The sequence below is a fragment of the Euleptes europaea genome, chromosome 9 (assembly GCF_029931775.1).
Source record: "Euleptes europaea isolate rEulEur1 chromosome 9, rEulEur1.hap1, whole genome shotgun sequence".
NCBI classification, from domain to species: Eukaryota; Metazoa; Chordata; class Lepidosauria; order Squamata; family Sphaerodactylidae; genus Euleptes; species Euleptes europaea.
Window position 1 is genome coordinate 12172375 of NC_079320.1, and position 15056 is coordinate 12187430.

The window sequence follows — 15056 nt, forward strand, 5'->3', positions numbered from 1 at the left end:
GTGACCTTGGGCTACTCACACTCTCTCAGCCCGACCTACCTCACAGGGTGTCTGTTGTTGGGAGGGGGAAGGGAAGGTCATTGTAAGCCAGTTTGATTCTTCCTTAAGTGGTAGAGAAAGTTGGCATATAAAAACCAACTCCTCCTCCTCCTCTTCTTCTTCTTCTCTCCCCAAGATGTCTCGGCCCCCCTTCTGAAATTAACCGGTTCACGGAGTGGTGCAAACGGAGTAAGCTGGAAACACCTCTTCTCATTCTGCCCGGTGGTGCGGAGGAACATGAAGCATGACCCAGCCAGGGGAAGGGGCACAGGTTATGTTTGTTTTTCAAAGTCACCTGACTGAGCTGCCCTGTGGACATGCTGGGGAACTACAGCCTTCTCCCATATGCCAAACAGAAGTGGGATGGGGGGCGGAGTGGGGGGGTTGTAAGGGGGGAAAAGCCCACTGAAATTCTGCTGGCTCAGTTCCTGCCCTATTTGTGGAGGGGGAAGGAATCCTGATTCCGTCATGCGCGGTAGGGTTATCGCAAGAATTAATGTGAACGTTTGACTGTGTGCAATGTAAGAGCTAACTTTGGTGGTCGAGAGAACATGCCGTTTGCGTCGCTAGCAGCAAGGGGCATTTTTGCAAGTGACTTCTTTCTTGCCTTCTTCACCTCTGGGGTGGCTTTTTTAAAAACAACAACAACACACGATTGAAACATTTTATAATGTATATTAGGTGTGCACAGAGATCAGTCTCTGGTTGCAAAGATGAGTGAGAGACACAAACACACGTGTTTGTACGCACGCATAATGGGAGGTTTGCCTTGCATTTGCCGGGGGGGCCCCCCATATGTACATTTTCCCCATCCGAATTCTCAAAACTCTGCATGGGGGCTTCTTGTTGAGTTTGGGGGATTTGGATAGGAAAAATGTGCATCTAAAGAGTGGCAAATCCGAGGCAAAACCTCCCATGCATAAATGGCCATAATGCCCAGCAAATGATCCGGTATTGCAAAATCATGAGCCCCTCTGAAGTTTAGCTTGTACCGATTTGGCGCGGAGGGATTAATTTTCAGCTATTAATGTAAAAAACAAAAAAATTAAAATTTCCGAGATCAATGGGAGAAATGACACCCCCCAACGCAATCTTTAGCATGCGAATCAAGCAGCTCCGGTTTCATTTTGCAAAGGTAGAAAGCATTTTTGGGGTGGGAGTGGGGATAGAAAGCTAACCAGGTGAGTGGAAAAACAAAGGGAGCCAAGAGCCCCTCCCGCCGCCTGTGGCCGCTGCCCGCGGCAAGGACCCCGATCCGGAGGGAAGTTAGGGGGGGAACGGATCAACTTGGTCTAGGGTTGCCAACCTCCAGGTAGTATAACACAAAGAAACAACACTACGTCCCAACGATACATGAAACAGGAATCACACAAGGTGCTGGATGCTAAACCGATATATTGTGAAGCTATTTAACACACTAAAATGCATGCAGAACTTATCAACTATCTGTCTATGATCTATCACAACTATGAAACTGTTACAAAACATGCACATATCAGTACATTCTCTTGTGCAGATAATTCCCAGTGGGTCGCCGTGTTAGTCTGTCTGCAGTAATAGAAAAGAGCAAGAGTCCAGTAGCACCTTAAAGACTAACACAAATATTTTCTGGCAGGGTATGAGCTTTCGTGAGCCACAGCTCACAGCTCACGCTGAGTCACGCTGTGGCTCACGAAAGCTCATAACCCTGCCAGAAAACATTTGTGTTAGTCTTTAAAGTGCTACTGGACTCTTGCTCTTTTCTACTACTGCAGAAGTGAGCTGTGGCTCACGAAAGCTCATAACCCTGCCAGAAAACATTTGTGTTAGTCTTTAAGGTGCTCCTGGACTCTTGCTCTTTTCTACTACTGCAGAAGTGAGCTGTGGCTCACGAAAGCTCATACGCTGCCAGAAAATATTTGTGTTAGTCTTTAAGGTGCTCCTGGACTCTTGCTCTTTTCTACTACTGCAGAAGTGAGCTGTGGCTCACGAAAGCTCATAACCCTGCCAGAAAACATTTGTGTTAGTATGAAATGCAACTAATACGAATAATCTATGCTAAAATTTCATAACACTTTGTTTTATACTTTTCTATCCTAAATAACTGTTAAAAAAGAATAAGAATTTTCAAAATATAAGAGATTACTTTGATGTAAGAACAACAGACCAAAGTCATTTTGTAACCTTACTTTATTCAGAAATCATTTTATAATACTGTATTGTTTTTATAATGTTAACATTTACCCCCTTCTCTTTTTCCTTTCCTGTACCCTTTAAAGATACAAAGAAAAAAAGAAAAAAGAAAAAAAAAACATTTGTGTTAGTCTTTAAGGTGCTCCTGGACTCTTGCTCTTTTCTACTACTGCAGAAGTGAGCTGCGGCTCACGAAAGCTCATAGCCCTGCCAGAAAACATTTGTGTTAGTCTTTAAGGTGCTGCTGGACTCTTGCTCTGTTCTCTTGTGCACAAGACTGGAACTCGAAGAGGAGGCGGCAGCAGCAGCAGCAGATCTGCCGTCCCGACCGATCTCCAGCCGACAGAGACCTGCTCCCCTGGAGACCAGGGCCGCTTTGGCAACCGGACTGGATGGCCTCGAGGTCCCTCCCCTGCCCCAACCCCGCCCTCCTCGGGCCCCGCCCCGCCCAATCTCCCGCCGACAGCGAAGGGGGACCCGGCCCCCCCGAGCCTTGGCCCCCACGGGGCGGGAGCGCGCGTGGGGCGCGGGAGCGCGCGGCCGTGCCTTCGGGGCGGCGTGGTCTCCCTCTCTCTCTCTCCCTCTCTCTCGCAGCCGGCTTGGCTCGGAGGCGGCGGCGGCGGCGCGATTGGCTGCCTGCGCGGCGGCGCCGGGACTCTCTCGCACCCCCGCCGCACAAAAGTCGGCCCCGGGCCGCGCCTGCCCCACTCCGGGCAGGAGGCAGCGAGGCGGGCGGGCGGGCGGGCGGGCAGGCAGCGGCTCCGGCTCCCCTCCGCCCTGGACGGCCCTCCGACGGCCCTCGGTCCCCACCTGCCGCCCGGCCGCCCTCCTTCCCTCCCTGGGCGCCTGCCGGCCGGAGCCTGGCGGCGGGCGGGATGGCCGCCTCGCCGCGCGCCCCGCCGCCGCTGCCGCTGGCCCGGAGCCTCCTCCTGGTGCTGCTGCTGCCGGCGTTGGCGGGCGGGGAGGCGCGGGGCCGGCCGGCCGACGCCGTGGCGGAGCACATGCGGCGCCTCTACGACAGGTACAGCGGGCGGCCCGAGCGGCCGCTCCACCTCCGCCAGGGCAACACGGTGCGCGGCTTCCGAGCGCTGCCGGCAGGTGAGGCCAGGGGGCGGCGCGCGGAAGGCTCCGGAGCGCGGTGCGGGGGGGGGGTCAGGATCGGGGCGCGCAGAAGGCTCCGGATCGCGGTGCGGGGGGGGGTCAGGATCGGGGCGCGCGGAAGGCTCCGGAGCGCGGTGCGGGGGGGAGGTCAGGATCGGGGCGCGCGGAACGCTCCGGATCAGGGTGGAGGGGATCAGGTTCGGAGCGCGCAGAGGGCTCAGGATCGGGGTGCGGGGGGTCAGGACCTGGCCGCTCGGAAGGCTCCGGATCAGGGTGGTGGGGATCAGGATCGGAGGGCGAAAACGCACGGTCGCTTTATCCTCCTTTAACCCCTGTTTTAGCCAGGATCGAACGCATATTAGGCGAAACGCATGTGTTCGATCCAGGCTCAATCCTGGCTGAAACAGGGATTAAAGGAGGATAAAGCGACCGTGCGTTTTCGCCCGGAGCGCGCGGAAGGCTCCGGAGCGCGGTGCGGGGGGGTCAGGATCGGGTCGCGCGGAAGGCTCAGGACCAGGGTGCGGGGGATCAGGTTCGGAGCGCGCAGAGGGCTCAGGATCGGGGTGCGGGGGGATCAGGATCGGGGCGCGCAGAGGGATCAGGATCGGGGTGCGGGGGAATCAGGATCGGGGCGCGCGGGGGGGGTTCTCCACGCGCGCTCGACGGGCGGGCTCGCCTTTTGCAGCCGGGCGCGGCGCCGTCGTTTGCCAGCGCCCTCTGCGCGTACAACTGCGCCGGCTCGAAGCGCGGGCGCTGGGGAGCCGCTGGGGGTCCCTGGGTGGGTTTGCGGGCCGGGGTGGGGCGGTGGGAGCTGCGCCTCGCCCTCGAACCGGAGCGCTTCGGCTGCAAACGCGCCCTTCGCCAGCCCGTGCCGTCGGGCTCAGCGCAAACGGCGTTGCGAGCGGAGCAGCCGAGGGCGCGATTGGGATGGGGCGGCGGAGGCTCCGGGTCCCAGACGGCTCCCGTTGGCTGGCCAGTCCGGTCGCCCTTCAAGCCGGTCTGGGCACGCTTAAGGAGCACACGGTACACATGCCGAACAATGCACTTTCAATCCACTTTCAAAGCACTTTGTAGCTGTGTGAACTGGCAAAAGCCACTTGCAAACGATCGTTCAAGTGCATTGAAAGTGGACTGAAAGTGCATTGTTCGGCATGTATGAAAGCACCCATCTGATCCCTAGTTACCCCCTTGATTTCCATGGGATTCGACTGGAATAAATCGGAAGAACATAGTTTCAGAGAGTTGCTGGGTTGGTCTGTACTGCAGAGGTTCCCAAACTGTGCTCTGTGGAGCGCTTGGTGCTCCGGGAAACATCTCCTAGAGCTCCATGAAGACATTGGAAAGAAAAATACCACTCAGTTTAGTATATAGGTGCTAGGTGAAAATGAGTGCTCCGTGACGAATTTCTCTCCTGAAAAGTGCTCCATGACTCAAAAAGTTGGGAACTGCTGGTCTATAGTATGTGTGCGTGTGCGTTCCTGTGTTTTGTCCTCAAGTCACAACTGACTTATGGCGACTCTGTAGGGTTTTCAAGGCAAGAGACGTCCGGAGGTGGTTTGCCATTGCTGCCTCCGCGTCACACCCCTGGTATTGCTCGGAGGTCTCCCATCCAAATACTTGCCAGGGTCGAGGCTGAGAGTGTGTGACTGGCCCAAAGTCACCCAGCAAGTTTCCGTGGTGCGAGTGGGGATTCAAACCTGGATTTACCCAGATCCTAGTCCGATACCTTAACCACTGCACCAAGCTCCCTTGGTCAGATGCCTGTACCTTTGGAACCGGATTGCATTGTTAGGTTCCTGTTTCTTTGAATTCCATTAAGGAACACCCCCCTTTGCATTTAAAACAAACAAACCAACCCTGTTCCAATGTCTCCCTCGAAGACTTGGCGTGTGTGTTGGCGTGCCTTGGTGGTGGTGAAGCTGATGCTTCTGGTGCCCGTTGCAAGAGCGACCAGATTCTTTCAGAGGAATAACTGCAAGCGCAGGCTGTGGGGGCTTCTGGAGGCAGAAGAGGCTGCATCCCTGTTGGGAGAGCGGCCCCGCAGCGAACGAGCTCCATCTGAAAACATCTTTTGTGGACACGGGTCGCCTGAGGTCTCCTTCTTCTTTGAGATCTTCCGAGTTGCCTGTACTGTGTCCCACGGAAGACCTCTGAGCTGACCATTCCCCCCCCCAAAACGCACGCTTCACTGAATTACTTTTCAACATGTTCCTTTATTAAAAGCCAATACACTCTAATTTGAAAGCATGGATCTTCCCCGGTGTGTTTTAAGGTATCTGACCTTTCTTCCCCTCCCCGGCGCAAAAGGGGCTGGAGAGAGAAAGTATTACTCACCCGTGGTTGCTCCGCGGCTAACAGAGCTCCCCTTTTTGAAAGCTCTTTTCGTAGGCGAAAGCCAAATCATACATGATAACGTCCAACGCCGGAGAAAAGCGCATTGAGACATCAGGAAACGAGGATCCGTCTCACTGCTGCTCCGGCCGACTGGATTAGGGATTTGGCGAACAATTTGACAGCTGGAGCAAGACCACAACCTGCACTTGTCTCAAACCTCTGCGAAGAGGGCTCCCCCCCCCCATCTTCCCAACATGCTCAAACCTCAGAAAGTCTATTCCCTGGCACATACCTGAAATCCACAACGTAAATATACACGGAGTGCTACTGAGACAAATAACACAGGTGTTTGAACGGCACCCTGGTCCTACCCGGAGTGGGCGCAGCCCAGAGGAGGATGTGTGTGTTTGTGTGTCAAGAGCTGTCAAATCACAGCTAACTTACCGCGACCCCTCATGGGGCCAGAGGTGAACATTGCTGGATTGCCATTGCCTTCATTGCCCTGAAATCCCACTGAAATGTGAGAGCCAGCATGGTGTAGTGGTTAAGAGCGGTGGTTTGGAGTGGTGGACTCCATCTGGAGAACCGGGTTTGATTCCCCATTCCTCCACATGAGCGGCGGAGGCTAATCTGGTGAACTGGATTTGTTTCCCCGCTCCTCCACATGAAGCCAGCTGGGTGACCTTGGGCCAGTCACAGCTCTCTCAGCCCCACCTACCTCACAGGGTGTCTGTTGTGGAGAGGTGAAGGGAAGGTCATTGTAAGCCAGTTTTATTCTCCCTTAAGTGGTAGAGAAAGTTGGCATATAAAAACCAACTCTTCTTCTTCCTCCTCCTCTTCTTCCTCCTCTTCTTCTTCCTCTTCTTCCGTGCATGGTTCATATTCTCGATGCAAGTGCCTGCAAATGAGTGCCGCTGTGTTCAGCAGGGCTTGTGAAAACACTTAGGGACCGCAGCACCCATCTCAGTGGCCTTTATTCAGAGACGTTACCCTGCAGTCACCCCACCAACTGCTTCGGGGCTTCCCTTTGATTATGCATGTGTTTTGTGACCGTCAGAGGTCGCCTCGCTTTCCCCCCCCCCGCCCCGCATTTTGCCCCCATTTTCCAGATGCCGCTTTAGCCTGAATCTTGAAAATGCGGGGAAGACGTGGGGGGAGAGCGAGGCGACCTCTGACGGTCACAAAACACCTGCATAATCAAAAGGAAGCCCCGAAGCAGTCGGTAGGATGACCGCGGGGTAACATCCCTGCATAAAAGGCCACTGTTTCCAGCAGGAGGTGAGGCGCTTTGACTGTTGGGTTTAAATCCAACAGGGAGAGCTGTTTCTACCTGGTGTGCTCCGGAGCGGGGGTTAGGCAGCCATCCGCGAAGCTGTTAGTCCACGAGTAACTGGGATTTAAAAGCTGCTGCCCGGTGGTCATTGTCACCCTTTAAGGCGGAAACGAGTATGATTAATTTTTGAGTGTGATTAATTCTGATCACACCTGGTCTGTTTAGGATCAGAAAACGATGCGGAATCTAAGCATCTAGCCAGCTGACGGTGCTGAGTCAGATGCCTTTCTGGAACGTCAAAAGCCAGGCATGAGGGAAAGGGCCCTTTCCTGTCGGTTTGACTGACACATCTGGAAGTCAGGTTTCTTGCCTCTGAACATGGAGGTTCCACTATCATGTCCCCCTTGTTTTTTTCTACCTCCCCTCCTTTTAAAAAAAAATTGTATCGGCTGTTGTCATGTCTTGGGACAAGGTGTTACATAAGCTAAGTTTGTTCCGCATGATTGAAAGTTTCCTTTTGTATTCACCCCCCCCCCCCCAAGTCTATTCTAGTCTTTGGATAACACTGTCCTAGTATTTTGACAGAGAGGGAGAGAGATTTTTTTTTCCGTTTTTGTTCAATTTCATTCGCACCCTGGCTTTCTCCCCAGGGGGGATCCAAAAGGAGCTTACATTTCCCGCCTTTCCCTCCATGTTATCATCACAACAACGCTGTAAGGTAGGTTAGGCCGAGTGTGTGTGACTGGCCCAACTTAACCAGCAAGCTTCCATGGCAAGAGTAGGATTTGATCCTCTGTCTCCCAGATCGTAGGCCAACACTGTAATTGCCGTACCAGACTGGCTCTCTTTCATATCTACTCTTTCTATATGATTCAGAAATGTATAAACCTGTATCATGTCCCCTTCAATATGTTTATTCAGTATATTTATGTATGCATTTATAGGCCATCTTTCTCCAGTTAAGCCAGTACGTTTGGGGCTTTGAAGAGCAGGAAAAGTACAGTGTCTGAAAAATGCAGCGTCAACCGTTGTGGCAATTTTATTAGTAGCGCCGAGAAGAAAAGAATCCAGTGTTTTCTGACTTCTGTGTGTACTATTGAATGTTTGTCTATAGTAGTTAGCAGGTGATTTTCAACACACCCTTAGTAACCAGCCGAACGTGCTTTCTGTGCCACAAAGGCCCAACTGTTTTGCTGGATTGTGGCCGCTGTCTTGAAGCAAGCCACCCGGCACACCGATCCCAAATGCACGGATCTGTCCCACTGACCTTCCCCTGACACAAGAGGCTCTTCCACGTTATGCTGGTGGAAGGTGCCACTGTTAGCGGAATATGCTGCTGGGGCTCCAGCCCGTGGTGTGGAAGTGACTACCTCACCGATTTCAAGGGGATCTGAAGATAACCACCCTGGGGTGTGAATAGCCATCGGTTTCCCTCACTGGAAGCGCAGCTCTTTGATGCAACTGGCTCCCGCAAGTTTGGAAACAGCCATTGGCCCGTTTGGCCGTTGCAGGGCAGAGTTACTCCAGGTGAACGGGCAGGGAAGTGACTTCATGGGACCCTTGTGTGTGTGTGTGTGTGTGTGTGTGTGTGTTAAGTGCCGTCAAGTCGCTTCTGACTCATGGCGACCCTATGAATCAGCGTCCTCCAAAACGTCCTATCTTTAACAGCCTTGCTCAGGTCGTGCAAACTGAGGGCCGGGGCTTCCTTTATAGAGTCAACCCGTCTCTTGTTGGGTCTTCCTCTTTTCCTGCTGCCCTCAACTTTTCCTAGCATGACCTTCTTTTCCAGGGACTCTTGTCTTCTCATAATGTGACCAAAGTACTATACCTCAGTTTAGTCATTTTTGCGTCTAGGGTAAGTTCAGGCTTGATTTGATCTAGAACCCACTGATTTGTTTTTTTTTGGCCGTCCACAGTATCCGTAACACTCTCCTCCAACACCACAATCCAAAGGAATCTACTTTCTTCCTATCAGCTTTCTTCAGTGTCCAGCCTTCACACCCATACATAGTAATAGGGAATACGATGGCATGAATTAACTTGATCTTGGTGGCCAGTGGCACATCCTTACACTTCATGTGACCCTTAGTCTGCCACAAATATCTGCAGGTATGGATTTTTAACCTTTCTTTTGCAATAAGCAGCCTTCAAGCTCTGCTGCTTCTCTCGGCAACCCCCTTTCTAGTGGGATCCTTTTATGAGCTGTGACTTAATGACCCTTGCCTGATGCTCTACTCATGCTTAACGGTGCGCTATGTTGGACCCCACTGGTATCTTGGCAGAAGCTCCAAGTAGATTCAGAGCTGTGAACGGATAGCCACTCTCTGTCTGCTTTATAATGGGAGGAATTAAAAGTTCTTAGCAAGCACTAACATCAATTGCCTTTGAATTTCAATGTCATGTGGATGCCTAGGCTAATGTAGTGTGGCCATGCTTTTCCCCGCCATGTTGCTTTTGTTTTGCCCATGAAGTCTACCCATGCAAACCCAAAAACTGAACCTCGTTCAAGTGAGCCCATTATTTGTTTGTTTTAAGAACAACAACAAAGGAGCAATCTGAAAGGAAGGGCGGGGAATCCAAGCCTCAGTTTAAAAAGATTTTCTGCTCAGAAAGGGCTCCCAGGAAGCAGGAAGTATTTGAAACTCCACCTCTGGACATGCTGCTTTGTAACTGGCTGTGAGAGAAACCAAGCTTGTGTGTCCTGCATTTTGCCTTATGTGCAGGGATTTCACCCAGGCTTTGCTCAGGGAAGATGGATTAACAGAGGAATGGGAAATCCCAGGATCTGTGAGGGTTGGCAGCGAGGTCATCTCTAATGGACAGAAAAGTCATGCATAACTCCAAGGAACAACCAAGACGGACGGGATGAACATGAATGAAAGTACCCATGCATAAACGACCTTTCTTTCATCAGAGTCAGTGGAATTTAAACACATACTAGTCAGATCTTTCAGTGACCATTGGCTGGATGTATCACCAGTGTGGTGTAATGGTTAAGAGCGGTGGTTTGGAGCAGTGGACTCTGAGCTGGAGAACTGGGTTTGATTCCCCTCTCCTCCACATAAGCGGTGGAGGCTACTCTGGTGAACTGGATTTGTTTCCTCCTACATATGAAGCCAGCTGGATGACCTTGGGCTAGTCACACTCTCTCCACCCCACCTACCTCACAGGGTGTCTGTTGTTAGGAGGGGAAGGGAAGGTGATTGTAAGCCGGTTGGATTCTTCCTTAAGTGGTAGAGAAAGTCAGCATATGAAAACCAACTCTTCTCCTTCTTCTTTACCATGCCGTTTGAGTCTGGGAAAACAGCCCTGTGAAACTCCGCTTGGGGAAACATACATTGCTCCATCCAAGTGGCCCTCAGACCAAGGGCTCTCTCGTCTCCTGTTTCCATCGGCCGGATTCCCTCCCAGTTCTGGAAGCTTGCAAGCAGGCCTTGTCTAATTCCAGCCCTCAGCATGTTCTTATAAAATGTTTCCTCCCCTAACATCTAGAGAAAGCCTACCTTGTAAAAATTAAAAAGGCCTATCGCAGCGAAACGCTCCGGTGACCCGGATCGCTGGAGAGTAGTTCCGCCCCTTGAAAAGAGCACAGGTATGGCTCATGCAGAATTATCTTGGCTTCTTTCAAGACACCTGATTAAAAGGTATTTATTGTTCTAAACCTATAATGTCTTTGGATGGGAGCCCATCTCTGCGGTCTCTCTGCTTGTGTTTACTCTGTTACTTGACTGTGGGTGGCTGAAGTCCTATAAACACACGGCTCGGTTGCCTTTTCCTCCTCCTCCTCCACCTCCCGTATCCTTTCGCAGTTCAAGTGCCAAGGAAATAAATTTGAAGTGGCTATAAGTTTTTTGACACTTTTATAAGTATTTATGCAAAATATTTAACCACTTAGGTGTTATCTTTCCTGTCCCTTAGGGTGCGACAGCTCGTTTGTAAGGTTATTAATGGCAGAAAAGTGCATTTTTAAAACGAAACCTTAGATCCTATGTTGGTGGGGAGTGGATCTTATTTCCCCCCCTGTTAGGGTCAGTGCTTGGCTTTAAAAGGGGTGGAAACTGGATGTTTTGTTTCCATTATAGGTATGTTTTTGGTGTTAAAATATACCCACATTTTACTGGATATTAGCTGGGATTAGCCTAGAAAATTGTGCCTTTTTATTACTTCTCAGCTCTTCTTCTTACAAAAACATGAAACAGGCTTCTGAGCTGTTGAACACATGAAGCTGCCTTATACTGAACCAGACCCTTGGTCCATCCAAGTCAGTACTGTCTACTCAGACCGGCAGCTGCTCTCCAGGGTCTCAGGCAGGGGTCTTTCACATCATCCACTTGCCTGGTCCCTTTAACTGGTGATGCTGGGGACTGAACCTGGGACCCTCTGCATGCCAAGCAGAGGCTCTACCACTGAGCCACAGCCCCTCCCAATGGGAAACTTGAATGTTGACTTAAGAGGCCTGTTGATGGCACCTGCTGTTTCTGGCTGTCTCATCAGTGGCAAAATTAATATCTGATTAAAGAATGCACTTATGAGATGGCCCTGTCTTAACGCAGGGCTGCATACGGGGTTTTAGAAAATAAGATAAGGGGGTCCGGCCATGTCACTTCATATGAACACCTTTCTGTCAATCCAATTTATAACCCAGAAAGCTCTCCGCAAGGTAAATTAGTTTTCCTCTTGAAACCCAGCCTGTGTCATTTCCTAAGGCATCAGGGAAGGCCATGTAGAGATCTAAATTCTCTAGGGATTTTCTGGCAACTGCAGAATATGGGAAACAGAAAAGGCAGACGTGTACTAGATAGCTTATCTAATTGTGTTGGAGAAAATGTCTTTTGTCGTTCTTTGCATGGTACCTTAGTCTGCTTGACTTTAGAGTGTTCAAGACTTTCTATTCCTTGGCTCCATCATCAACCAAAAGGGAGACTGCAGCCAAGAAATCAGAAGGAAATTGAGACTGGGAAGGGTAGCCATGAAGGAGCTAGGAAAGATTCTTAAGTGTGAGGATGTGTCACTGGCCACCAAGATCAAGTTAATTCATGCCATCGTATTCCCTGTTACTATGGGCGTGAAAGCTGGACAATGAAGAAAGCTGATAGGAAGTAGATTACGCTAATCAAACTAGAAGCTTGTGATGGTGCTATTTGGGCTGAACTTAACTTCCTATGGATCTCAGTATCCTATGAAGAAAGCTGATAGGGAGAGAGTAGATTCCTTTGAAACGTAGTGTTGGAGGAGTCACGAATACCATGGACTGCCAAAAAAACAATTCAGTGGGTTCTAGATCAAATCAAGCCTGAACTGACCCTAGAAGCTAAAATGACTAAACTGAGGCTGTTGTACTTTGTTCACATTATGAGAAGACAAGAGTCACTAGAAAAGACAATCATGCTAGGAAAAGTTGAAGGCAGCAGGAAAAGAGGAAGACCCAACAAGAGATGGATTGGCTCTAAAATCCCGCCCCCAAACCCAATTGCCATATAAAAAGTATTTTAAGAACAAAAAAAACAAAAAAACCGGAGCAATCTGAAAGAAAGGGGGGAACCCAAGCCTCAGTTTTAAAAGGCCTTTCTTTTGCGCAGAAAGAGCTCTGAGGAAGCATTTGAATCCCCAGCTCTTTACACACGGCTGGCAAGGGAGGTCATTTCTAATGGATGGAAAACTCATGCAGAACTCCCAAGGAGCAACCAAGTCAGACTGGGGTCGAATGTGAGTCCAAGAACCCATGCATAAATTACCTATGTTTCACACAGGTGTCTTGGCAGAGGGCAGGGATTGGTGGCTGCTCCCTCTTGACTCCAGGGGGTATGGCGGTCAAATGCCATTTAAGCTTAAAGAGGAATCCAGGGCTTTGAAAACATGGAAGGCTACTAACCTGCAGCACAGGATTGGCCGTTTCTCATTCATTCCCCACCTTGAGTCCCATTATTTTGAATGGGAAGCACGAGCATGTGGTTATTTCTCTGTCAGTGAAATTGGGAGGCTTAAAAAAAGAGTTCGAACTTTGGCCGGGCTACAACCCAGCGTGGTGTCGTGGTTAAGAGCGGTGGTTTGGAGCGGTGCACTCAGATCTGGAGAACCGGGTTTGATTCCCCACTCCTCCACATGAGCGGCGGAGGCTAATCTGGTGAACCGGGTTGGTTTCCCCACTCCTCCCCATGAAGCCAGCTGGGTGATCTTGGACTAGTCACAGCTCTCTTAGAGCTCTCTCAGCCCCACCTACCTCACAGGGTGCCTGTTGTGGGGAGGGGAAGGGAAGGTGATTGTAAGCCAGTTTGAGTCTCCCTTAAGTGGTAGAGAAAGTCGGCATATAAAAACCAGCTCTTCTTCCTTGGTGATCAGACCTTGAAACAAGGCAAAAGCCCCCTTAGAACTAACAGCTCTGTAAAATGAATATAGTCAGTGTGATTCTATGCATTAAGAGAAAAAGAGGGAAAGAGAGAGAGAGAACCTCAATGTCTTAGAAGTCATTTCAGGTATTACATCTGCCCTAGAGCCAATTCTTGTGGTTTTACAACCCTATGGTTTCCTACTTTAAAAAAAATGTTTTTCTTGGTTCAGCTCAAAACACCCGTACAAAATAACACAGGAAATGAAGCATAGTGAACCTGACTAAGCACAAAATACTATCAGGGAAGGAGGCGAGCAGGGCGAGCAGGGTTTTCTTCCCTGTTCTTTCCACTCTGTTTTGTTTCGGTACCCTTTTGGAACGAGCTGACACAAATATTCAGAGTGTAATCGCCATACCCGGGCGTTTGTCTCATGGTTCATTGCCATAGGGTGGGAAAAAAACATAGCTTGAATCAATAAATGCACTGGAAAAGACAATCATGCTAGGAAAAGTTGAAGGCAGCAGGAAAAGACGAAGACCCAACCTGAAGACGGATTGACTCAATCAAGGAAGCCACGGCCCTCTGTTTGCAAGACCTGAGCAAGGCTGTTAAAGATCGGACGTTTTGGAGGACATTGATTCATGAGTCGGAAGCGACTTGACAGCACTTAACACACACACACATGAGAGTCAGCGCGGTGCAATGGTTAAGGTGTCAGACTAGGATCTGGTCCCCATTCTGCTATGGAAACTTGCTGGGTGATCTTGGGCCAGTCACACACACTCCGCCTCGATCCTGGCAAATATTTGGATGGGAGACCTCCGAGGAATACCAGGGGTGTGTTCTGGAAGCAGGCAATGGCAAACCACCTCCGAACGTCTCTTGCCTTGACAACCCTATAGGGCTTTCAGCCTTCAGGGTTTTGTATTTTAAACCATATTTTTCAGATGATTGCTACCACAAAACCTACTAGTAAATGCTTCACAGTTTCTCATAATTTCATTCCAGCAATGAAATGACAAAAGCGTAGAGGGATATTAATAAATGTGGAGGTAACCTTGGCTGTCATCATAATTAAAACATTGCTGAAAATACAATGAAATTCCTAGGCCCCATGGCTACCTGACGCCTGGCATTTGTTGAACCCTGACCTATGAAAACTTTTGTTAGGCTGCAATCAGACATTACTTTTAGCCAGTGTTAAGCCAGGATGTGCAATAACTTGACTTCTTGCGAGTCCTGCAAGCATTCCACCTCCTTTACCTTCCCTTCTCATGGAGAGAATCCTAGTTAAAAACTAGATCCAGCTAACTGTGATTGACGAATGCACACATGTAGAATAACCAAAATTTAGTCCTCTGCCTCTGGCAACACAAAAATCAGAATTGTAATCCTGAATTAAATTCTGATTTAGAATTCTGGATCATAGGCAACTAGCATTCTTTTCTGTCTGAGAATCTCATCATGATAAAGGGAGAGAGGAGTAAGACATACATATGAGCTAAGCAACAAAGCTGGGTTTGGGAACATCTTGGCTTAACAGCGGTTAAGTGCACTGGTTTGGAGCGGTGGACTTCAATCTGGAGAACCGGGTTTGATTCCCCACTCCTCCACATGAGCGGCTGATGCTAATCTGGTGAACCAGGTTGGTTTCCCCACTCCTACACACAAAGTCAGCTGGGTGACCTTGGGATGGTCACAACTCTCTTAGAGCTCTCTGAGCCCCACCTACCTCACAGGGTGTCTGCTGTGGGAAAGGGAAGGAGATTGTAAACCGGTTTGATTCTTCCTGAAGTGGTAGAGAAAGT

General features: G+C 50.0%; 1 protein-coding gene across 1 annotated transcript in view; it reads left to right on the plus strand.

Annotated features, from left to right (window-relative positions):
• The first annotated feature begins 507 nt into the window (after positions 1-507).
• BMP3 (bone morphogenetic protein 3) overlaps positions 508-15056 on the plus strand; it is a 41720-nt gene continuing 27171 nt past the window's right edge. The window contains exons 1-2 of the mRNA XM_056855793.1: positions 508-514; positions 2806-3309. Coding sequence (XP_056711771.1) covers positions 508-514; positions 2806-3309 — 511 coding nt within the window. The remainder of the gene's footprint in view (positions 515-2805; positions 3310-15056) is intronic.